Raw genomic sequence first — 26,554 nt, forward strand, 5'->3', positions numbered from 1 at the left:
AGACCAAGTAGGAGTTGGAACTGCTAACAGACAGCATTATGATTAAAGAGAATAAACAAAATAATTAATCATTTCTTCTGGCCTAAGTAAAATAAACACTACAGCTGAGTTATCCCCGCCAACACTTTCAGTGAGAATTTAGGGAAAAAAATCCTTGTCTAGGAGACAAAACCTTGGTAGAAGGAGAAGGTGAGAAATACATGGAGGAAACAGACTGCCTGTCCCTGTTGTCCTGTCTAGTCTGAGCCAGCAGCATGAAACTACAAGATATTTGGGCAACACAATAGAAGGTCCAAGAAAATAGGGCAGGAAAGGACTGGGGAAGGTTGCATAATCCATCCGTGTTTAACACCATGCACCACGGATTATACAGAATCCCATTTTCCACACGTGGGATAATATATGTGGACTTTAGAGATGTTACCATTGTTAGTCTGTGCTCTGTGTAGAGTGTATTGGTTTGATGCAGAACTTATCTTTCTGAGCAGCTCTCAGAAATTCCCTATGAACCTTGCAAATTTCTTTACTCAGGCCCTCAGGTGCTGCCCCAAAGGTCTATCTGCACGGTCCCTCTGAGGAGAGTGCTCTGAACAGTCCCCGCTGCTCACCAACAAGGGGGAGCTTGTTCATACCCTTATCTGCTTAGGGCTTGGCATGGATGTTGCATGCCTGTTTTACTTTCTGTCTGCTAACAACTTGCCCCTGAGTATTTGGAATTGGTATAAAGTGAATAGAGTGAGATACCATATGTTAATTCCAATATGCTTTTTGGCTGATAAAAGTGAAAAGTATAAGCTCTTTGTGAGATTATGGCATATAAATGCATCAAGGCAATTGCATGGATAGGCTGGAAAAGCATTAGCTGTACCCATTAAGATTTTATCTAAATAATCCAAATGTTATGAAGGAGGAAAAAAATAAGTAGAAAGTTGGGTAGCAAGATCAAACTACCTAAAAAATCCAATCTCTGATCATGTGAATATTTTGAAAGTTAAACTTTTTAAAGCAGCTAAGAGATGTTTTGTATTGGACTGGGGCATCAGAACTTTTGCTGACTGTCTTGCTGGGGTTTAGGTGAATATTCTGCCACCGCACATATTTCTCCGACAAGCAAATATAAGTAGCAAGGGAAAGGATGCCATTCCTTCATACAGTTGTTCTCTTGATGCTTGATAATATCAAATAACCTCCAGTTTTGCCAATAGAAGGAGACTTAATTTATGAAGAGTAAGATTGACTGAAACAGATGACAGCGTTTAAAAACGTTAGCTAATATTGATGTTTCAAAGCAAAAAAAGCTGCCCTGAGGAGCTGATTGATATGGCTGCCATGGGACCTATGTCACACCGGATAAGTCACTCCAGCCATGTCAGAGGTGATCATTACTTCTGCGCTCCTTGTTTTCTGGGTTCCTGATTGACGACCCTGATATGCAGAGATATGAGGCACTTAAAGCTTAGCTGCTGCTGTGATCTTGATATTGGAGCTGGCTGCAAGCTTTCTGATGAACAATTTTTCTATTGGAAAATCTTGACTTGGTGCAGCTGAGATTTTCACAGAAGTGTATTTTTCCATTGAAGTTGTGGTTGTGTGATTTTTAGGATGGAATTACTGGAGGAAAATAAAAGGGGGAGGAAAGAAAGGGGAGGAAGCTCTTCACTTTGGAATGATCAAAGCACATGAGAGACTGTAAAATGAGAGGTTCAGTCTCCACTCTGAGTCAACCCCAGCAAAACTTCCCAAATTAATGCCGTTATCTCCCAGGCTGACGACTATTAGGGGATCGGCAAGGGGATCGGGACACTAGAGGAGCTTTCTCCCTTTACTTCTCTAAGCGCTGGTACTAAACATTTCAAAGGGTTTGGGTTTCATTCCAGTGTAAAAGAATGAAAAGTCTATATTTTTCATGAAAGGGGAGAGCAGTTTCCTTCTCAACTCCCCGTTGGGATATTCAGTATTCAGATGTCAGACATCTCCGTGGATGGAACAATTTTAGCCCCGTTTCCCTGTCCCTGAAATGATTAGCATGTTGGCCTGAAGATGGTAGAAAAACCAGGGTACATCCCACCTCACACCTGCCCTTTATTCAGTAGACCAGCAGCACTCTCAGAGAAGCCAGTCAGTTCATACAGTACAATCTGTTCTTAATCATCCACGCTGGCTTTCCCCATCTCCTGACTTTCCCCTGTGCTGAGGCAGGATTTAGCATTGCTCATCCACCCACCGGAGGGGTTTGCCTATCCCCTTCTCAGCTGCAGGAGAATACAATTTCGTGGATGAGGTGTCCCAATGCTTACCTCTCTTCATGGTTAGAAAAGATCTACCCTATATCTGTGTCAAGATCAGGTTGGTCTCTCTCTTCCTCTGCTGTCTGCAGACATAGCAAATAACCCACTGCTACCTTCTCTCCTCCACATATTGTAAAACTAAATGCTGCCTTTTTTCTGTGCTGTCTTCCCTAAGATAAACAAGCCTATTTCTTTTAACTGTCTTTGTAGGTCATATTTTCAGGCCTCTTGTTAGCTTTGTTGCTCCTTTTCTGAACTGAACCCAATTTTTCCAGCTTTATTTGATGATCAGAATTAGACATAGATCTCCAGCTGTGGCCTCTCAAGTCCAAGTGCACAGGTCTAATGAGTTGGTGTGCTTTATGTGCACTACCCTCAGTAACAAATTTTATTCTTGTTAATTTTTCCTAATAACTCTGCAAGTTGTGAGTCATTAGGAACCTGCATTGAAGGTAGTCTGCCTGGTTTTTAAGTTCCTCACCATCCTTTCTTCACTTTTTATTATTAAGTACTGAATTTGTGCTTCTGTCTTTGTCCTTCTTTGGATCTCAGAGGTACTCCATAAATTTTTGAAGGCAATTTTTAATGATTCAGATAGATTTGACTATTACTCAGGGTAGATTCATCAGTTACTGCCAACCTGGTTATACCCATTTTTAGCTGTTTTTCCTTTTTCTGTCTTATATTCCTATTAACTTCTTAAATTAACTGTACTAGGTATCTGATCAAAATTATTATATATATATATATATTTTTTATTAGTAAACTGACACAACTTTTAACGTGTTGACTTTGAATGCATTGGTATTCCCTACGTTATTTTATTTGCTCTCCTTTCCTGTTAATAGACCTCCACTACTTCCTTTTGCTTTGATAACATTAATAGTATTTGCCCTTCACCCCACACCAGCTGTGAAGGTAAATTAATGACAGTGCATTAAGCACCCAGTTACTATAATAAAGAAGGAAAAAGCCTATCAGGAAATAAATGGCACTTCCAAGATGGGTTTTGCTATTTTGTGGCATACACGCATTAGAGCCACATGCTCACAAATAAGAAAGACACGAACTACTGACTCAGTAATTGAGCACCATCTATCCTGGGCACTGAAGGAAGAACAAGTCCTTGAGCAACTCAGTGCATGATCATTCTGCAGAGACTGAATGGTAATTTCCAAGCACAAGGAACAAATTAAGGTGGCACAAACAACCTTGGCTCTGGGGTTTCCTGTTTTGTGAGTGTTTCCCGTCACAGCTTTGTGTGCCAATGGAAAGGAGGTAAAATACTTGCTTCAGTTCAAGTGCTGGACAGTGTCCCATCAGCTTCTCCAAGGCACAGAGTGCTTCCTTGCCTTGGAAGAAATTAGATCCCTCCTCCCTGAGATGGTAACCAGCAGCCTGTTACTCTTCTCTGTTTTTGTGGTTCCTTACCCACAGACAGAGAATCATGTGCTCTTAGTAACTACATAAATTTATAGGAATTTCTATCACCTCCTTCTGTACTGTCTGGTGACTACATGAGTGCCTGGTGACTACCAGATGGTCTTGTTGTCTTCAGGAAATATTAGGGTTAGTAATCATGTATTGCACAGCTATTAGTGAGTGTACACAAAGATGTGAACTATCGGTGAAATTATTTTGAATTGAACCAAGGCCTTAAGCTGAAACAGCACCAAGAAAAGATGAAACAGTGCCATGAAGTTGGCTGCCAAAAGTCATGTCTGCAAGCTCTCTGTTTTCCCAGCTCATTTGCTTGAGATTACTGGGGACCCAATGCCAGCCTGACATGATGTGACCCACTGCAACCTTTGCTCCAAACTGCAGAAGTTTCTAATGACTTTTTATGGATCATTTCTTCCTTAGAGAGCACTGCAGTGCTGACACCCTGGTTGCCCTATGGCTCGTATGACCGGTTGTTCCACAACTTGTATCTAGCATCGTCCTGCCCAGAGGGAACAATTTAGGCTATGCTGGCTTTGTAACATCCAAGATTTCCTACAGTAATGAAACTCTTACCTGGTGGCTTCTAGCAAAATTAAGACTTCATTTTCTGCTGAAGAAGTGTGAATAATCTCCAGAGCGGGTCCAGAGCTGACCCTACTTTTCTCCCAAATCTTCTTTTTTTTTTCCTCCTGTTGTCCAATCTGACTGCTGAGGATTTTACTCATGGGTTGTTTTCTGACCTGTCTGCCCAAGACTGCAAAATTAATTAAACATGTCTGTCTCTATGCATGTTCACTAAGGAGATTGTCCATTCCAGCACAAGTTAATACCGCACCTGTATCAATATTAACAAGAAACATCTAAAAAACAAGGCATGAAAATTTTGCACTCTGCCTGCTATACAAATCAGCTCATTGCACACCCTATCCTTGTCCTATATGTGTAGCCTTTTGTCTCCTGTGTCCTTTCGACTTAATTTTAGTTTGCCCTCTACTTTCACCTCCATTACTGTGTTATACATGGGCAGTTGGCTATGTGACTTAATCATATCGGCCTCCTCCTGCTGTTTTACTTCAATCATCTCCAACCTTTCTCCACTGAGCTGACAAAGATACTTTCTCCTGAGCCATGGAAAACATGATCTAAAACAATAAGATAGTGTTAACATTCTGCATGCATGATTTCAATAACATCCCATGTAACCAGTCATGTAGCTTTTTTTTTTTTTTTTTTTTTTTAATGAAATTGCCCTTGTTATCAGTCTGTTTTCATTCAGTTCTCACAAAAGGATTGCTCACAGCGTGAGTCATGCCAGACATTTCAGTATCTCTGTCAGGAAGTCAGTAAAGATAATAAAAAGGGGTACATCTAGACAAATCTTTGGACATATAACATTTAAGATCAGTGATGCTTCTGATGGTTTTCAGTCATTTTGCAGAACATAAAGAACAAACAAACAAAAAACCCCAACAACAACAGCAGCAACAAAAACCAAACTCTCTTGTTTATTTATATTTTTGTATTGTTCCCCATGGTGTTTGCCTGCATTCATCATATAAATCTTAGTTTTCCCAACTTTATTTTTCATTTTAAGGTCTTCTACTCTCAGAACTTTCTGCCTGGTAAGAGCAGCAGATTTAACAGCAAGCAAAGTTAGTCTGGAGTCAAGCTGGCCTGCAGAGGAGCACTCCCCTGCTCTCACCTCTGTCCCTGGGTACCAGGGTGAGTGCTGCTGCCTCTGAAAGTGGAGGTGCTTCCTAGTCTCAGACCCCACCCCTCTCAATAAGAAAGGAATCACTGCCCCATGCACGCAAGTATGCTTTGAGATTGGCTTTTTGTTTGTTTGTTTGTTGTTTTTCTTCCTTCAGTGTTTCTCTCCTGAAAGGAATATTTTTTGTAATGTCAATTGGCAATATCTGCATAGTTATGAAGCTTTCCTGGCACTGCATCTGCTGATTGATGGCCGTGAAAATGCAGCATATTTCATTTTCTTTTTCTAGACGTGAAGCCAGCTGCTAATGGTTTTCACAGGGTGAAGCTGGCAGCTGCAGGATCAGGTCTCAAGGCTCTAAAATGTGCATTTTCAGGAGTGCCACCTGGGTTTTTGGCTGCTTCATTACTGGTCATTACTGCTCATAAGAAATAATCTAAGCAAAATGGGTGCCGTGTCTGGCTGTAAATTCTGTGGTCTGATATGGGAAACTGAAGTCATCAGTATCAGATGGACGTGATCTCAGTGATCTTGAAATCTTTCTGTATGCAATTAAAACTTCCCTTGCCTGTTTCCATAAACATATTAAGTTCCACAGTTTAACAGTTGACATGTATTTAGTTTTATTCATCTGCTTCCTGAAGTCAAACACAGAAACTAATGCATAAATATTACTCTCTTTATGTTAATTTTGAGAGCTTGCTGAAGACTGAAATAAAGCATGAACATCAGTGCATCATTAGTGAGTGAGAGCAACACTGACTCTCTGCAGACACCAAACAGCAATAAATAATTTTAATCTCTTCTTACAGGGCTTGGATAAAATAAGTATCTATGTACTTGTTCCTTCCACTCATGAAAATGGCCACTTGATTCAAACATGTGTCTACCTTGCACAACTTTTCTGTATCATGCACAACAAGGGACTGAATCCATCAGGGCTATGGAATTGCCACATTTCTTCTTCAAGGCCCATGCATCTCCTTTTAGAAAATCCTTCTGTAACTATGAAGAATGGAATAGGATTTGGTCCCACCAAGATATGTAGACTGCACATTCTTCTGGGAGGAGGAGGAAGGAAAAACAGATGGGCTTTGGCAGTGTTGCATGTTTAAGCTGCTGTGAGGCAGGAATCAGCCTGGTCTGCATTTGCATTTACAGTGTTAAGGTATTTCACAAGGACTTAAATGGGAAGGAGCAAGGCAAAAATATTTGTCTGTGTGGGAATTCCTGAAAGTAGCTAGAGAATTTCATAATCACACTGAAATCACGCAAGAGCAAATTTTGCAACATTGGCCATTTTATCCTTGGAGCAAATTGACCTCAACACACAATTGAACAAATTTAAACAGGAGTAATAGGTTCTATAAGCAGAAATACCATAAAACAGAACCTTTCTTCAGGGTAGGAAAGTCCTGTTAGCTTAATTTCTAATCTAGATGATCAGCAAAAAGCATTCATAACTGGAGACTGAAAAGCAGACCTACAGCATACCTGGCTTTCTCCTATGAGGTTCTGCAGGTCAAATTCTCTCTCATAAATGTGTGCCACAGAGGTTTTAAATAAGGAACTGGTGAAGAATAGCTGAACAGTGAAAGCCATTATCTCAAAAGACTGATATTTACTGGATTCTTCCTTTTTACCTTTCTAGCTGAGTTACAGAATTTTCCTTTTTGCTGCACATTCATTTGCCTCCTTTCTTTAACAAATACCATTGAGCTGAGTAGGCACAGATCTTATATTCTGTTATCTAGAATTATCACCAAAGACCCTTTCAACTCCTGTTCACATACAAATGAGACTTGCATACTTTCAGGGCAGAGCAGTACATTAGCAATCTGGAGAAATAACAATAGAAAGGGGTCAGTAAGAGAAGGAGAAAGACCAGGATTTACTGTCTGATTGCAAGAAAACTGTTTTCACTCTAGTGTGAAAAGGTACTCTGAGTGCTGAGAATACAGTAGAGCAACAGTTACATTAATGCCACAGTATAGACCTCTTTTGGATCCCTGCATACTTGTTCAGATTTGCACAAGCAGAGGGACTGGCTATTAGGGTAATCAGGGGAATGAAGAGCTTGCTTTGTAAGTAGAGATTAAAATTAATTTGCTGAGAGTAGCAAAAGGGACACTGAGGAGGCATTTTATGTCGCTGTTATCAGGGGGGAAGGGAACTCTGCAGGCTAAAGAACAACGTTGTGAGAGCATCCACTATTGCAGCAATATCTCTGAACACATTTAGGGTGGCAAATAGGGAATTTCTACCTACAGAAACATACAGATCTACATGGCTTGAACAAAAATCCTAGTTCTCAAAGAGTTTTCATGGTGGCCTCTAATAGTTGAAAACAGTTTTCATGGAGGTCTTAGACTGAGCAAGAGCAATGGTTCACACAGAAGGGGCCTTTATAATGTAACTAAAGGACACCCACAGGGTGGCTTTTGCCACATCCTTTTTCCAGTATACCTTCTGGGTGGGACCAAAACACATCCTCTTCCCATGAACCTGAAGGAAACCAAGATACACCCAATCACATAGAACTGACACCACTAGCAGACTATACCCTTTCTCTTTCTTTCTATTTTGGATATAACGCCTAAAAACCTCCTAGAGAAAAATAAATAAATAAATAAATAAATAAAATTAATAAAAATAAAATAAAAATGAAAATGAGTGTGTAATCCCCACAGGTTAATGTTTGACAAAAGGAAAATATCTGCATATTAGTGCCGCTATAGAAGCAGAGATATTGAAAGGTTCTGGTTCAGATGATTAGAGAGATCTGGAAGTTTTGAAATGCTAGCCTTGCCCTCACCCACCACAGATTTGATTTAATGCCTACAAGCCAAATTAATGTCTACAGTATTTCATTTTTTGATGAAAAAATAAAACAAAAAAAAAAAAAAAAAAGAAAAACTATTATCTATTTTGCTATTTTATCATCAATCATTGAATTATTGTTGGGATTTTTTTTAGTACATTCAACATCTTAACATAAATATCCCAGAATATAAAAATGTCTGATTTGTAGACTCTCACTATGAATAAATTAAGCTGGATTTATGAGACTTACGGTCTGTTCTTCTTCTGTTCTTTGGAGGGCTTCGTGAATGTGCAATGAGAGCTCTTATTTCTTATTATGGAGTTTTATTGCCACTGTGTAACTGAGTTAATATAAAAAGTATAAATAGGGATATGCGTTTGCCGGTGAGATGTTTTAATATGGGAAAGAGCATCTGAAGTTCAAAAAATATGAACTGAAGTACTGGCTGTATATCTTACTGTGTAAATGGAAGGAGAAAGAATTTCAAGAACTAAAGAAAGAATGGAGTGTGTGGGAATTGTCCCCTAGGAAGGAGACAAAAAAATTTCTGAAGGCAGGAATTAGTATCTGGTTTGATTCTTTCCCTCAGTCATCATGTCTTTTTTAAGAAATCTTCTTGTACTCTGCAACTGCATTTTAACAAACATCCTAAACTGCTACAATTTCTTCATGTTACCTGCTGGTCTCCTGCACAAACTTTCATAAAGTGAAAGAAAACGTACAGAAAGCAAGAGAAGCAGGAAAGGCTTAACAGACAGGATATTTTGCCTTCTAACAGCTTCTCTTTTTTGGTCTGTAAAACTTGGGTGATGTTAGTCCACATAGACTTTGACCCAGGCAGTAATGCTAACTCCCTTCTAAATGAAGAGAGAAAGATGAAATGTTGAGTGAAGACTCCTTCAACAGTATTTTAACAGCATTAAGACCATAAAGACACAGACAACATCCAAACGCACAAATGAAGCAAAGGTTGTTACCAGCAGATGAGAACAGACCCAGCACAGCTGTGCCGAAAGAAATAGCAGCTGGAAAGGACTAAGGAGGCCACCAAAAGGGAGAACAACTGGTGGAAAACCAAAAAAAAAAAAAAAAAAAAAAAAAAAAAAAAAAAAGTTTTAAAGCAGGACTACATGAACCAGCTTCACTGAGTGAAGCAGATGTAGGGCTTGGAGAGGAGAGAGTGTCTTCAAGGCTGCAGGGAGCCCTTTCTGGGCTGACCCTGGGTGAGGAGCAGTGATGGGAGAAGGAGGGAAAGGTGGGTACCACCTTCTCAGCAGCTCTGCAGCCTTTGGACTCTAGCAGTGAAAAGCCATTTGGAGGAGGTTGGGCACAATAAACTTTCTGGGTTTTCCTCTAAAACAGAAAGGACTGCTGCAGAATGGCAGGAGACTGCAGTGACCAAAGGACAACTTGCTCTCAGTCCTCCTCACTGATTCCCCTCCACTCCTGACAACAGGATATACTGTAGGAATGGAATAGGGGCAAGCTCATGGCAGCTGACTTGAAAGACCAATGTTTTGGAGTCAGGATTCTTTGCTCTCTGCAAGGAGCTATAGCTGATTACATTTGTTATTGTCTTTTTCAGAGTTGACAGAAGATGTCAGATCCAATTTCTTTTGGCCCTAAATCTAAGACCATAAGAGGTATTCAATGGACAATTTATTTAAGAGGTTAAACATCTTTTGTTTTACAACAGAACTTTAATTTCCCATTGTTTATCACTATTGTAAACATTTTTGTTGCTTTGTGATGTCCAAAGGAGAGCCAGTGGGTTATTATGTTTCACTATGAAATCTAGTCAAATTAATGGCTTTGGGGCCACTTGAGATTTACATAATTTGTATCAATGACTTGCTACTTAAAGTGTTTTACCAAATCAGGAAATAAATTGTAGGTTTTGTGAAAATACCATAATTAAAAATTGACTTGTATTAACTGTTGGCTTCTGGAATGTGCATGAAGTTCAAGTATGATGGATTGTTTTGCTCAATGAAAACTATAAAAATAAAGCAGGAGAGACTTATGATGATAAAAAAAGCCTTTTTTTTTTCTTTTTTTTTTTTTTTGGTGGTTACATTATCAATCTTTATATTGAGCCAAATTCTGCTTGCATTTCTTCTGTACATATTTTGACTTCTCTCTGACCAGTTGTGGAAAGAGAACTATATTTTTATTATACTGAAGAAATATTATCACATTTAAAATCAAAACACATGTTCTTCAACCAAGTATAAAACTTCAGAAGCCAGAAATCAAACCCTTGTTTTAGTTATTTCTTTAGCATGACTTAATCACTTCAGAATTTAGCAAACTGTGATAAATCTTTCTGTTATAAAAACAGAAGGGAAGTTTTCTTGCCTCTCACTTTAGCAGTCAAAATGTTCAGATGGTGAATGTTATTTTTCTATGGTTTGATTTGGAAAAAGCAATGAAGAAATATGCAAAGGGAAGCTGTGATGTAAGACTGGCCTAGATTTCAGGTGTGGTTTTTGTGTATGTGTTTTTTTTTTTTTTTTTTTTTTTTTTTGTTGCTCATTTTTTGTTTTTTTTTTTTTTTTTTTTTAAATGAAAATAGGATTCAGGGCATCTCTTAAGGTATAAAAATAAGCCAAACTGTCATCTCTGTATGACTGCCATATTCCCGGTGAAAATCAGCAGAGATGGATAGGACTATTGAACTTGAATTTAACATGGTACTGCACAGTTCATAATATGAGATCCATATGTAAGAAATTAGGCAAATTCTTTCATTTTGTTTGTTGCATTCAGTTATTTAAGAAGAAAACTGAGACGTGTAAAAGGACTGCAAGAAGTGTGAAGTTTTTCCTTGTTGCTACATTTAGAGATGAAACAAGAAATGCTTTCCTGCACCTTCCCCCTGGAAAAAGGGGTGCTGAGGGGGACAAAATGTCCAAGCTCCCACGCTGCTCAGGAAAATATGGAGCATGTGCTGGAAATAGAATATGTTGGGATGGGGCAGGCTCTGGGCAGGAGGCAGAAAAAGAATGTCCTGGGATGGTGATGGATGGCATGACAACACTGAAACATTTTACAAAAGCTCATCTTATGTATTAAAGCAAGAGGAATGAATCTGGTGGACAAATGTCTCTTATTTTTATGAGAGAGACTGTACAATTGCAGGAGCAGGGCAATGCTAGCTGGAGGCTTGTTCTTTTTAATCCAAGCCTTTCCTATAATGCAGCAGCTCACGCACAGCAAGGGGCACTCTCTCATGATGAAATTACATGTTCAACAAGCTACGCCTCGCAGTCATGTAATATAATGGTTGTGCAACAGGGAAAGAGACATCTTTCTGATGCACCTTCGTGAAATGGGTTTGAAATAAGTTTTGATCTGTATGCCAGATATCTGTGATAATAAAAATGAAATTCCCCTTAATGTCTGTTTTTTCCTGGTGTTGCAGTCCAACCATCATTTGCTTCACTGTCTTACCTCACTGAAAGCCCTAGAAGAAGCCAAAACAGGGTGGAAGTTTCTGTGAATAACAAAACTGTGAGCTTAATGCAAATAGAAACACACAGGAAGATGTGTGTAAAGCTCCTAGATGATGGCCACACAGTGTAAGTGGTGTGTTAAACCCAACAGACAGACCTTACACATCAATTGTCCTACAAATGCTATTCTAATGACAGGTGCTGTTACTGCCAACTCACACATTGCTTTGAAGCTTCACTTGGGTTTCAAATGGACAATAGCATGCTGATAACTTTTCTGGGTTTTTATTTCACATTTCCCTGATTTATGGCAAAATCACATTGATAAAATCTTTCAGATGCCTTATCTGAGTTTCAGAAATAAATAAATTGTTGGGTTCACTTTTGAACTCACTACATAGATTGCTAGGTCACCAGAAAGAAAAAAAACTTTGTATTTAATCTGGAATGCTCAGAAGTTTAGCCAGTGCTTTTCAGCTAATCTTTTATAAGGGATAATTTAGTTTTCCAAAACCAAGACAAATTATTTTTCTACAGACAGCAGGTATTTCCTACTAATGAAAAAGGTATTATAGCATGCCCATGTTAAAAAGAGACAAAAAGGCTTGTGTGCAATTTCCCTCTCACATAATTGCATGGTGATGCTGAAAAGACACCGTGAGGTAAAATTTTACTCCAAGCTAAAATAAGATGCTAGCTCTTCTGGTGTAGTAACCTGTGTTAGAAGGCTTGCTAATGTGGCACTATGAGTTTTAATTTTTCAGCTGGGCTTATACAAAGCAGTGATGATTTGGAGGGTTAAAAATCGACTGCAATATCTTAAAGTTTCTAATTACTGAATAATATATTACATTTTTTTTCAGGATTTGTTCTGCTCTGTGCTTGCATATCTTAGAAAATATATTGTGTGACGTGGCCAGAGATTTTTCCAAGGGTATTTAAAAGGACAGCCTGCTCAGGTAGAAAAAAAAGAATATTTTGCAATGCTTTGGGGGAAGTGAATAAAGATAGCACAGGTGGAATTCAGCAGCATTCCAGGAAGCGTTTCACTCAGCATTATATTCTTGCTCTCTGTCCTCTTCTATTCCTTCTTAGAGATGTGCAAAGGCAAAGCTTCCCTGTGAATATTCAGCCCGTGGTCAGTTTGACTTAAGTGAAAACTGAGGACAACCCAAGCAACACCTCATTTAACAAAACGCATGTACTTGTGCATTTTTCCAGTAGTTTTATGTCCATCACAGGAGAGGTTGTCGCCTTGTAGGAGCATTTGGAAGTAATGAGAGCAGAGACCTGCTTATGCCCTGCAAAAACACCACGTTAGCTCTACTGCCAGTGAAGAGCAATACGTATTCTTCCATGCTTCTTCTTGTCCTTTTCAGTGTAAGTAAAACCAACATTGTTCTCTCTCCCTGCCACCCCCCTCTGAATGTATATATTTTATAGCTAATGAAAAAGCTCAGGAAATATAACTGTCCCTCATATTGATTTTGCTTTTATATAGTGCCTTTTCCCCAAATGGATGCCAGAATGCACTCTTAAAATCAAACTATATAAAACTATAATTTCTGCAAGAATGGAAAAGCATTGCAGCAGCTAACGGAGCACTTTAGCTCTAGACAACACTTTAAGAAATTAAGGTGGTTTTAAGGAGCAGGCCCAAGGCCTTGAAGAGGTTAAATGCAGCAGTTCATGCAACAAAAAGCACAACAGCCTCCAGCCCTTTATACACAGAATTTATTCAAATACCTCCCCATTTAGCTGCCTGCTGTACTCTGGTGGGTACCTGCTGCCCCCAGCTCCAGGTTTTAATTGAACTTTCCTAAATTAAGGACTCTTTTGCCTTCAGTGAAATTAGGGTTTTTGTAAAGAATAAATTAACTTGTGTTTATCTGAATGTAAAATACCCAGTTTCCCTATGCCCTCTCTTAAGCACAAAACAATAGATGTTACAGAGTACTCCATGGCTTTTGTTTTCGAGAAGACGACCTTTGATTAAAAAAAAAAAAAAGGTTAAAAACCAATGTGTTAGAACATTGCTTCATAAGCACAAAAGGTTATAAAAATTTTCTTTGTGCATTTCAGGGGTCTCATAAACATATATCACTGAAATATGATAATATTGAAATTTAATGTCCCTTCTACTTAGTTTGTTCATTCTTCTAAAAAATGTAAGCATGGGTTTGAGCTGGTCAACAACTTAAAGTGCTGGTTATTTAAAATGCTGTCAGTGAAACTGTTCATAGAAATGTGCACAATTTGAGAAGATCCATACATTTTTTTTTTTCTTTAATAACAATTATACATAAGAGTATAGTTGTTAGAGAATGAATGAACTTTTGGTCCATTAGAGCTACTTGCACCTTTACAGTAGACAAAGACATAGGTGGCTGGCATCCAAGCCCTCATTCTAAGATGTATTTAATTACTAATAGAAAGTGAAACAGCTTAAGTAAGAGACCTAAAGATATTCTCCCCTGGCATAATCGATAGACCAGTTCTGAGGGCACTTGTCTGTGACAAAAGAGATTGATTCAGCTCTTGTATACTAAAACACAACATCTTTTCTGTTGGAAGTGATTAACAAAACATAAGGCTACCAGTTAACACTTAGGGTTTCTCCCAATTTTGTCTCAGTGGGAAAGTAAATTTTTAAATTGTTTTCAATTGTTAAAGCAATCAGATAGAAAAAGAAAAGAAAAAAAAAAAAAAAAAGAAAAAAAGAAAAAAAATCCAACACATTTCTGAGTGAATGAACAGAAGTTACTCAGCCTGAAGAAGTTTATCTTTGGAAGTCCTAGTCTGTACACTGCTATGCAGAAGATCACAGTGTAGAATTGGGCTGTACCAACAGTGAGCCTGGGGTAAAATTCAGAAGCAAAAATTCAGTTTGTGAGGGCTATTTATTGTGACCTTTATCATTCCTTTCAGCATTTCTACAGCACACTGATTTTAGCAATAATCACATGAAGTACTGGTAACAGTGGTGCCCACAACGTTTTCAGTGATTATGTACACACGTAGCTATCTATGCTACCTTTTTGCAGGATTGCCACGTTTTAACTTTATGTTCAGTTTAGCCACACTGAAAGCAATGTAAGTATTAGCATATGTTAAGGTTGTCAAACACAAGGCTTATCCAAACATGATGGCCAGTTTTAAACCCGAGAACCTCACTAAGGATTCTGCAGAAAACTTGTGCATCATTACCAAGCAAAGATTTCTCAGGAAACATGTTTAAAAGAAACCAGAATAAAGTTGCCCGCTTCAAGGGTCTTAAAGAATATAAAATAAAAATACACCAACAGCATAAAAGCCAGACTTAGGAAGACAGCTTGTTTTCCTGCTAATCTTTGTATATACAAGTACTGTTTAGTGTCCCTGCCATCAACCTTCTGAGTGCTAAAGGAGCTCCTAACAGAACATTTTCTGGACCTCATGAGTGTTTATGTGCTTCTGTGCCAGATCCTTGGAGCTGAGAGGGTTGAACAGGGACAAGGCACCAGGTCCCCTCACATCCCAATAGCTCTTAATGAGGGTACTCTGTATTCTCAGGAGGCAACCTTCAGGTTCAGCCCTAAGACAGAAGATGAAGTTGTTTTGAAACAGCAGATGAATAATATTGTCAGCAGTGTATTAATGAGAGAAAGCATCTACACACCCATGCAAGGAGTGCAAGTAATAGGAAACAGAACAAGAAATGTTTGTGGGGAAGAGGCATTATGAAACAGCAAGAATAACTGTGGGTGATTTTCCTGACTAGAATATCAGTTATTGGGAAAAAAAAAAAAAAAAAAGAAAAAAAAAAGTGAAAAATTAAGAAGAAAGAAAGGAAAGGAGGTGAGTAGTAGATTGATGATTTATGTTAAAGCTATTTGTATTGCAAGGCAGTGATCTTGGCAAGAGGAGAAAATAGTTGTAAAATTCCTCTGGGAGATGTATAGCTCATACTGGGATTACAGTCTGCAGCTCAGACACAGCTACACTGAAGAACACCTGTATCTCCAGGCTTTACACCCTTACACAAGCACACGTGAAGGTCAGGGATTAAACTGAAATTCAGCCCTCTACATCCTAGCCTGACTGCTTCCCCAGGGCCATAGTCTTTGATGCCTTCTCTGGAGCCATATCGTAAGGCTGTAACAGACCTTTACCTCTGCAAGATGTGCTGTGGCAGGTCCCACCACTGGAGGATGAACAAAATGCACCTTGGCTCCAGACTGGGAGAGCTCCAGCTCTCCCAGAGTGACTATTCACAGTGCTTTGTTAGGGATTTTCGCTACAGGATGAATTGAAATAACTAGTCCAGGAAAAGAACTGAAAATTATGTGAAATTGGAAGGTTTCTAAACTAAACTATTGTGAATGAGACTTTTAAAGGAAAAAAAAAAAGGAAAAAAAGAGCCTAAGTACTTCAGGAATGTAATGATTTATAGATGGCTGAGACCCACAGGCACTTTGAAGACTTTCCACTGGACAAAAACACAATTTTTGTGGCGGCTGTGCACAACCTAAGGTAGAAGGATAACTTTCTTTTACTTTTATACTGCTTTGTATACAATGAGAAAATGTATTTAGCACTCAAAATTGGGTTGCTACTACATCAGGGTAGGAAATAGACTCAATTTCCTTTGTATTTCTTGCAAAAGAGAAACAAGGAATTAATTAGATTTCACCCTGTTTATGTCTTTGTTGCCAGCTCTAATCTTAATATCTATTAAAAGAACAGACCAAATGGCTTTGGGAATATTTATTGATTTATTTGTTTGTTTGTTTATTTTTCTCTCACCCATTAAGAAAAGAATAGAGCTGACAATAAGGTAGCCTGAGTGAATCAAAGTTTCTACGTTGTGTTATTGAGGGAGGTTGGGTCACAGTCAACTAATTTTATAATATAGTCATAGTTGATTATAAAGCAAATAATTGGCAGAGGAAGACAAAGAAGACTATTAAAAATAATCTCTGAAAGATGTTTTCATGTCTACCTGTTCCAATAGTTGGACCAGATCAAAAATAACGTAGCTGACTAATACAGTGAGGTCTAATAATGTTACTGCTAAAGAAAATTTCAATTAATAAATTACTAATAACAAAATGTTAGCTTAGCTAATGTATGACCTAATGACCAAGTTTTATCTCAACGTTCTCTTCATATAGGTGTCTAGAAAACCAATGAGATAAAATCCCATGAAAAATTTGCATGAAAGTCAAACATCAGTAAAATACTATTTTAAATGAGATGAGAAACAACCAGGAGCTGACACAATACAGGCTCTTTTCTGTAAAGGAATGGTTTAGTTCAGATCCCAAGCTTTTCTCCTCGTTTGCCATTAAGTTCATTATTATAATTATTTGGGATTTCCCCTCTCTCATCATTTTGTTGTCTTCTAGGTTTTAGTCATAGACTTCTTGCCTTCTGAGAGTAGTGAGCACAAGAGCATTTTGATCAGCTACTTAAAAAACAACGTGAGACTGTGAGTCCAGGACATGAAAAGTTATGCTATATCTTATTAGCATAAGGAAGAAGAAAAGTTGGGGTGTCCAACAGTTCATGGAAAGTGCAAGAGCTACTGAGCTGATAAGGCATTAGAAAGACACTACATGAGGGACCATTTACTGTAACTGTCAACACACAAAGCTGTCAAGGGACAGTTGAGTTGTAAAATGCTTCAGCTACCACACGAGATGCATTACATTGTTGCAGTATGCAGATAAATTGCTATCCAGCTCATGGAAGCTGCTTTGTGAACAAAATAGGGGAATAAGATAAACTTGCTCTCAATCGATGAATAATATAAAACCAGCAAAAGGAGCAGAGCAGACTACTACAATCCCTCAACTGTATTAGGCAATCAATTTTTTTGCCTTTCAATACGTAGAATATTCCCTTGTGGCGCTTCGTGGATGCCATGCAGTGTGAATACAGCAATCAAAGTAATAGACTTTGGAATAATCAAAATAATATGTGTCAGAAAGAAGCAAATGAGTACATACATTCATTAAGTAAATCTCCTAAGAGCTTAACACACAAAACTCTTTCCAGAAAAGCTGTACAAACAATTGCATGCACTAACACATGGTTATACTTGTGTTTCAAAGTCAGATGAAAAATATTCCTTGAACTAATCCATTTTTTTTTTGTTTAGGTTTCAAAATAAATAACTTCTATTCAGTGCAAAACACATAGTGTAGCTGCCACAATGAAATTAATAAAGGTCATAACTGAAAGCAAACTGCGCTGCTTTGTGAAAACTTAAAAAGCATTGAACAAGCTATGTTGTCAACTAAGCATTAAAGACCATTTATTTTTGTGGCTATCCACTTTTGGGGCATCAACAACACCCAACATTAAACCTCCACCTGTGAAGTGACTCAGGAACAAAGTAGCCAAAAAGTCAGAATAAACACAAGAATGTCTAAGAAAACAAGCTTGCAGACAAAAATCAGCCAAGTTTGACTGCCTTCAGAACACTTCTCAGCAAATTATTTGAAGGGGTTTGGTACAAACCCAGTAAATAGCCCCAAATAGTATCTCACACAATATTCTCAGACTTCTGAAGCTGCAATTCTGTTACAAAAAAAAATGTAGGAAACCTATTGGAAAGCTTTCGTTCAACAGTGCTTTCCAAAGCTTGCTAATGCAGCCAGAAATGTTTTATTAGGCTACAGATGTGATCTAAAAAGAACTAGAAAAATAAATAAATAAATAAATATGTCTCTAATGAAGTTAGTTAGTGCTGGAATTATTTTTGTCTTCAATTATTCTGTATGCTGATTTGCATATAGCACTTTGGAAGTTATTGGGTCCTTTCCTGATTGAAATCAAAGGAGATTTGGGAGAAATTTCATGTTATGGTCAGCTGAGAAATGCCAAGGACTTTGAATACAACCAGGAATACTTTGTGTCCCCTAGAGTTTGTGTGTGCAGCTGCTTGAGTTTACAAAGAAGATGAAGGAGGGTTCAGCATTTCTATTGTGCTCCTATTTCCTACATTGGCCTTTATTTCAGTTATGAGCTGTGCTGCAGTTAACAGGGCTGGGCTGTGACTCTTGAGGCCTTGGTACACATCCCAGCTCTGCCAAAGGATTTTCTGCATGACCTTGAGCCACTTCACATCTCTATCCTATCTGTAAAACAAAATGATGATGCTTCCTCTCTGCAGCAATTTGTCTTGTCAATTTAGGAACAAACACTGATTTGTCTTGACTTCTTGCAGCTTGTATCGATTGCAAAGGAAGCTAGATGTATGCAATACCTCCTAGTATTTGGCATTTGGAGACAAAATAACTTTGAAGAACTGGACCATTAAAGTAAACATTTTGCCCATGAATGTCTTACACTGTTATGAAAAGTGTCTAATAAAATGGTCCTTGATTTTAGTATAGGGTAGAGTAATAAATAGCTGTTAAGTAGTTTAAAGAGCATACAGATTTGGCAGGTCAATGGGAATTGGCAAATCCTTGAAAGGCAACCCTCTCATACCAAACCTGTTTTGTAAGCCTGTATAACTTTGAAAATAGCCATTAATTTTCATCAGCAGATTGGAAGGCAAATGTGTGAGCTAAAAATAGTTTCTCTATCAAATCTCAAAGTCCTAAAATCCAGTGGGGATGTATTGATGTTGCTCAGGAGAGTCACAAACATTTTCATGATAAAGTGAAGAAGGTTCCCTCACGCTCAGAGGGTAACAGCCACACATTTTTGCCTTCCTTATAAAAGAACTATCCCTGCAGTAAGGATAGCACCGTTATTTTTCAAGTAAAAAGGAGAGGAATGTAAATTTATCAGCAAACAGAAATCGCTGTACAACCCCCACTACTAACTCTGCTTTGACTGCATGTAATCAGATTTCACTCTCGAGTTGAACACAAACTGGATTAATTCCAGGCAATAAGGCCAATGAAGTAACCTGATGTTGACAAAAACCTAAATAAGAGAGAAATAAAATATTACCCTGTAAACAGTTTTTGATTATTAAGAATAGTAACAGAAGAGAAACATGCTATAAAGGTTGTTCCTTTCCCTTTGGCTGTTGTTACTGCTTATTTGTCATGGCCAGGGTGTCTTGCGTTTACTGCTGTAGGAAAGCATTCGGCAGAATATTTTTTGTTCGCACAGTGCTGTAAATGTCCTTTGCACAGAGTGAAGACATGGAGCCAGAATAATCCCAGTGTAATTTCTAAAGTTGCTGGAATGTCCCTGACCAAGCCTACTCATGGTTGGAGAGCTTGATCCCAGCAAGCTCTTTCCAAGCCAAATGCCCTGGGGCTTCCCTGGGGGTATTTGCACCTCTCCTGTGCTTGGAGTGCCAGGGGATGACAGGAGAGCACTGGGGGAGTTCTGGGGGTTTGGATGGTAGTGGCAGTGGGTATTTAGGGTCTGAGCAGGGGGCTGGCTTCTACAGCAGGTGTATGAGGCAGGGAAAGCTCCTAAATAATTTGAAATACTCTATCTGAAATCCTCATGATGAAGTATTTTCTCAGCTCAACTAGGTTTTTGCTTAATTCCGATCTCAAGTAGTTTTTTTGTTTAAAGCACTGAAATTCATGGCACTCAGATTTTACACCAGAAGCTCAAAAGTGAGATCATGGGTAGCTCATGGGTAGTACAGAAAGCAGATTACACACTCTGATTTTCAATTCACTTTTCTAGGAAAAGCAGGACTATGGTTTACAACATTACAAGAAAAACTGAATATATTTTTTTTCAAGTTAGACTATTCTCATTTATTTCCTAATCTGATCATTCAGCTCATTTGAGAATGTAATATCTTTTCCCACCGGCTGTAGGCACCCAGCCATGCTGCCCTTGCCATCCTCTCTCTTCCCCTTTTCCTTCACTTCAGGATACACTCAAATCTTTTCTTATCTGTTTCAGATTTGAGGAAAATCCGCAGGAGTGAAGTTGGAACCAATTAATTGCATCTGATTTTACTATATATGTGTAACACCCAGCAGTGTAAGTCCAGTAGGTTTTGTGAGCTTTGATGGAAGGTTTGTGCCTTGACATGAAACTCATATCCAAATTCAAAACTTTTCCAATTGCACACTACGCAAAGGCTCCAAAGTGGATGGGGAGCAGTTCCATCTCGATGGTGGTTGCAAGCAGCTATCTATTTTAAGATAAATACTTTTGTCTAAAATACCTCCATAAAAAAAGCTATTGTCTTTTTCTTTTGATTGACTTATTTACAGAATATTATCTCAGAAAAGTCTGACAAGCTGTGTTGTGTCAGCCCTCCCACATCTATGAGTCACTGAGTTGCTTTTTCGCCTGATTCTTTACTTAATCTTCTACCACAGAGCAGCTATGGACGTTATTGCTAACCCTTTTATGTTCTTCAGTCACAAGAAAATACATAAAACCCAAAATAATGTGAATACCTGTAGTCACTGAAGGCTTCATTCACTAACATAAGACTGCAGAAGATGATAAAATTCTTCCTTGGTCTTTAAAAGACTTTATCATCTTTGTCTCCCTCTTAATGAGGCATCTGCAAAAAGCTGTTTGGTCAGACGTTCCTTATTCATAGTTAAATTCTTATGGGATTAGTAGATTTGTTATACTCAGAGTACAAAAGTAAACAGCATATGGCTCTGTTAATATCCTTATAATGTCACAGCACAATCTGTCAGAATGTAAACTTTTTTGAGCAGTTTTTCTTTACTTTGAGTTCACGGTATGGAAAGAAAGAAAGAAAAAAAAATGAGAGAAAAAAAAAGGAGCAAGTCTTAAGAATTCTTCTGCATCACCTAAGAGACAAGAGACAGGAAGCTATTTTCTAATTCTCGTTCTGTATTCCCCCCTTAATAAGTATGTTTAAGAATAATGCCTTCAGTAACAAAAATAGAGTGGAAAAGCAGTTACTTTTTGTTACTAGGAGTTAAAAGGTCATTTCCCCTTGATGAAAAGCTTGTTCTATCAGATAAGTAGCTGCTACACTCCATAACACTGGCAACCCTTCAAAAGGTTTTAGAAATTAAAGGCATTGTTTGAAGATAAAGGCTATAAGGTCATTTGCCTTGTGTTTAGTCCTGCAAACCTTTCTGTGTAACCCTTTGATATTCAAATGAAGAGTGCTTTAAATTGTGTTATCTTCATATAGCTAATGAGTGCTGGCTGACAGTCACTTCTAAAACTAGCTGAAACTCTACCGGAATTAAATGTTGTAAAATATTGCAACATATTTCCTTTAAGGGGGAGTGCCTCCACAGAGTTCACTGAGGCTATATCCATAATCATTGACAGGACTACACTTTGGTCCTATGGCTTTTCTTGGGTTCTGTTTTGTTTTGTTTTGTTTTGTTTTTAACTCTGTTTTTACTAGTTGAATAACTTCTAACATGATTTTCAATATATCGTTGCAGTGGATTAATAAAGCTGCATAAAGAAACTACTATATATGTAAAATCTATATCCTCTACGAACCCTATGCTGGAATGAAAGAAGCCTTACAATTAATGTATACAGTAGGAGAAAAATTACTCATGAACTTTTTACTGCCAGAGATAATACATATAGCTGTGTATTATTATATGTGTAATTAACTAATCTATAATAGTGCTCTGATATACAGTGTATATACTTCTTTCCTTAGAGGAATAGATCCTGATTTTAAAGCTTTTTCTTCTTTTATGATTCATTTAGTATATTCCATTTATGGGAAAACATTATGATTCTTCTTTAAATCTCCTGAAAGTTTCTAGTAAGAAGAAGGAATCTTCAGAGGTTTGCAATTTCTCTATTTAAAATAATAATAGTAATAACAACAACAACAACAATAACCATAAACCTCCTCTAAAAGACAATAAACATTTTTTTGCTACAAGCATGCCTGGTTATCACTGTGACCTTCTTCATTACCTTAGAAGTTGTTTATTTTAAACTTACTTCCATTCTATTTTGGTGACGCTTTCTAATAATAGCCCTCTCTCTAAGCCACATTCAATAGTGAATGTAAACAAGATCATCTCAGTTTAAAATGCACATGAACTCTGTCCCCCCAGATGACTATCAAATAATTAAAAAGTAAAAAATCCTTACCTAATGGAGCTGACTCACTGTTAATGGCCAACAAGGGAATCCAGCAGAGGTAGGCAACAAGTTGGAGATGCTGGTGGAAAGGTAAGGGCTGCTGCATATTGTCCAAGACAGCTTTTATCCACGCATCTGCAGTTGCTTAGAAGTTAACTTTTGAAGTACTAAACTTTTCAGGAAAAGTCATCGGACTGCTTTCCTGTTTCAGATTTCTTTTTTTTTCTTTTTTTTTTTTTTTTTTTTCTTTCAATCCACTCTCTTGGAGAGGTCTTAATGTGTCATTAATCCCAGAATTTCCAAGAGGGAAGCCCTCCAGCTATACACAAAGCACACACACACACACACACAGAGCAGCTGAGAGCATGTGTCCCTGCAGCTGCTTTCAGTGCAGCTGCTCTGATTTACACACCCCGTAACACACCCGCACACACAGAGGGTGAGAACAGCGTGTACAGCCAGTATGGGTGGTAGCAGGTGATCTTGGAGAAGTCGGGGCTGTAAACCAAACATGCTCGCTCACCAACAAAGCAGACAACACTGACTTCAGATTATTGCAGTCATATCTGACATCATGTTTATGTGAGAGGAGTGTAAAAATGTTAAAATAAAAGTATGCAAGTACTTTGCTTCCCACTTCAGGTTCCTGGAGGTTGCATTTATGCAAACCTGTTGCAAAAGTGCTCTGTGCAGCACCAGCAGCAATTCTGAAGGTTTGTGTCCTGGGTTGATGTATCATTGCCTGGTATTTTAGAAAACAGTCTTTTGCTACTAAAATAAAGTGTGGCAGCATTTGGTCTGTCAACCCGTCGTGAGAAATGAGATGTGTGCTTCAGAAGGTTGGCACACCAGCAGTAATAACAGAAATGGAAAATAGAAGCAAATGGCAGTGAAAGAATTCAATCATTCATGTTTCTCAATCACGTTTTTTCTCAAGTTTTGTCTCATTTGAAAAGTGCCACGTTACTATAGCACGGCACTTTGAAGAATGTTTATTGTAAGGCAATGCATATTGTCAGCTTAATGCATGATATGAAGAATTTGCACTTGCATCACATGCTCCGATATTCATGGTGTTTTATTTAGAATATATTGTATCTCCACCCAATGCTCAGTGTTTTCTATACCTGCTAGCACTCCTTTTCTTTGACTTGTCAACTTTGATTATTTTGTGTCTGCTTGTTTAAGTGAGGATATTGTGAATTACCTGATGATACAGTAATAAAGAACTCTGTAAACATTCCACTCACATCACTGTGAGCAACATTTCCTTTAAAAGCATAAATAGAACCATTAAACATATTTTTACAGTACATCCAAGGAGTTTCAAATGCTGTTCATTTGGCTTAACTACGTCCCTTGAGAAATTTTACCACTGGATTCTTTGAGACAAATACAGGTTATCTAAGAAGAAGCTTCTAAAACTTTTTTGTCTTAATTTTGATTATGGATTTTGATGTTGTAAAATTGCTGCTTAGAACATTCTCATTGAATTAGCCATTTCACAGGCCTAAGTTATAGCCCTATAAGTCCTTGTGAGTCTTTCCATTGATTTTACTGACCTTTAGATTGTATTTCTTCAAGCTCATTAAGACTCCATATACAGTCATTCTTTTTTTTTTTTTTTTTTTTTTCCCTAGGGATCCTTATCCATTTCCTTAGCACAAATATATGAAAAATAGAAAAAAAAAATAATCCAGTTTATTTTAAACAGGACACGAGTTACACCTTTACACATCTTTCTCCGTTAATGCTTGAATTTAGCTGTGGCAGTCTCTATGGGTCTGACAGGACTAAATCTTCTTTCAGTCTAAGCTTTGGCCTAAAAATCATAGCTCCAAAGTTTAACTTCAAGGGCTCATGAAAATGACTGAAATTTGTTGTGGAATTGGTTTTATTCTTCTGAGGAAAATATTGGCAACCAAAAGCAATTTTTAGCAAACTGAGAGAACTTTCCACAAACTATCTAGCCTTTATTGGTCTTTTGGATACAGGAAGAAAAAGTATCCAGGCAAAAAAAGAATCAGTGGAAGATATTCAGGACATCTTACAAGAGGAGAAAAGTGATATTTAGATATGCTTGCTTATCCGTTTGCCTGTTGTCTTCTTAAACTGGTTTGAATCAGAAGGAATCTTTGAAGGTGGCTACTGCTAGTAAAGATGAAATGAAATTTCCCATTGTCCCAGCCATCAAGTTTCCCTGTGCTGGATATGGCACCCTTCAGTTTAGGAAGACAAAAAACTCCAGGTCAGACAATGAAGTGTAAATATTCACCATCTCCCAGTATCCCAGGTCAAGACAGACCTTACCAAAGTTAGAAAAATAATGAACACCTCTCCCTTGCCAAACATTAATCCACAAAACCATGGGAAATGAAAGCTATGGAGAACCTGCATAGAAATATGCTCTCACAGTCTTGAATTCACAGTCTTGAATGCTCTCACAATCTTGACACCATTAACCTCACTAAGAGGAGAAACTAAAACTCCCCAGAAAGTTGTGAACACTTGGAACAATTAGCTTCACTGTCTATACAACAAGACAACAAAACACTGAAGACCTTACACCAGTCCCTCTTTGTATGACATTCATTTTGAATGGTAGGGATAAATACAGGGAGTTAAAACCAGCCAAAAGTCACAGCTGGGAGCTGGCAGCAGTATTTCAGGCTTGGCCAAAAATTGTTTGATGGATACGCATGTTAGGTGTTCAGATCTATTCACTTTACAAGAAAGAAACAGTGTTTGCCTGAAACATCCCACTCGGTGAGCTGGCATTGTGACACTGGGAATTGGCTGGAGAAGCTGTGTTGATGGGGCTGGAGGGGACAAGGCAGCCCATGGGGATGTGGCAGAGATGAGGGGAAGGCTGTGGGAATAGTATTAAGAGCAGAAAGCTTTGTGAAACTTTCTACTTTGCTTCAGATGCAGAACCAAACTTCAGCATGGGAGTGAATAACATAATAATAAAAATGCAAATACTTTGGACACCCCAGAGACGTGACTTTCTGACACTGTTCCAAATGTGAAATGCTCAGGCTCCTGAGTCAGAGTAGGAGGATGGTTACGAGTTGCATGCAGAAGTTCTGGGCAATAGTGAGGTTTTGAGGGATAAATTCTATCACTCAAGTATCTGTTCAACATTATGTGGAAGCGTCTGTGTACCTGGATGACCCAAGAAAGAGATGAGAGAGTAATACCTCATTTCTCTTTCTCAAAATTGAGTGGGGCTAGTACTTTCCTTTTGTTCTCAAGCCAGCAGACAGATGTACATTCCTTTTAAGCCCTGGCACTCATTAGAAACTGATGTAAAAATGACAGCCCAGTATTATTTCTTTCTGTTTTCTGTGAGGAGTATCTTCACTATCAGGCTGTCCCGTGGGGTTACTTTCTAGGCATAGAACAGATTTATTATTCATGGCTGGCAAAGAGAGCATGACCCTGCAAGTACACACACTTTCTTAGCAAGACAGATTCCTTCAGAGAAAAAAGACATATTCATTTAATAGTATAACATTTTCTGCAAGTCTGAATTTACTCATACCAAAACCCTCCTCTGTGCATTTCTGTTTGTTTTATCTGAGAGAAAATACCTGCCTAGTCCAGTGACAAGAAATAAACTCCCTGCACTCCCAGGGCAATCCTTTACCGATTGATATGGGATGGCCATGTTCAATGACTCTTGCAGCCCTTTCTACACTTTCAGGGAGGATAGAAAGGTCAGCATAGGACTTTAACCAAGTCCTAGCAGCCCAAAGCGAGTGATCCTCCCCCCGGATTTTGCAAAAAGGGATGAAAAGGT

The 26,554-nt window shown here is 38.2% G+C and overlaps 1 protein-coding gene across 1 annotated transcript in view; it reads right to left on the reverse strand.

The window, feature by feature from the left end:
• The window catches only part of LOC309879768 (von Willebrand factor D and EGF domain-containing protein-like), a gene marked incomplete at its 3' end in the record, with an annotated part of 170,210 nt that extends 147,112 nt beyond the window's left edge, over positions 1-23,098 (reverse strand). Inside the window, exon 1 of the mRNA XM_082763946.1 lies at positions 22,762-23,098. Within this exon, the coding sequence (XP_082620072.1) occupies positions 22,762-22,858 (97 nt within the window). The 5' untranslated portion in view covers positions 22,859-23,098. The remainder of the gene's footprint in view (positions 1-22,761) is intronic.
• Between the last annotated feature and the right edge of the window lie 3,456 nt (positions 23,099-26,554).

The sequence above is a fragment of the Aythya marila genome (assembly GCF_965140915.1).
Source record: "Aythya marila genome assembly, chromosome: 6".
Classification (NCBI taxonomy): domain Eukaryota; kingdom Metazoa; phylum Chordata; class Aves; order Anseriformes; family Anatidae; genus Aythya; species Aythya marila.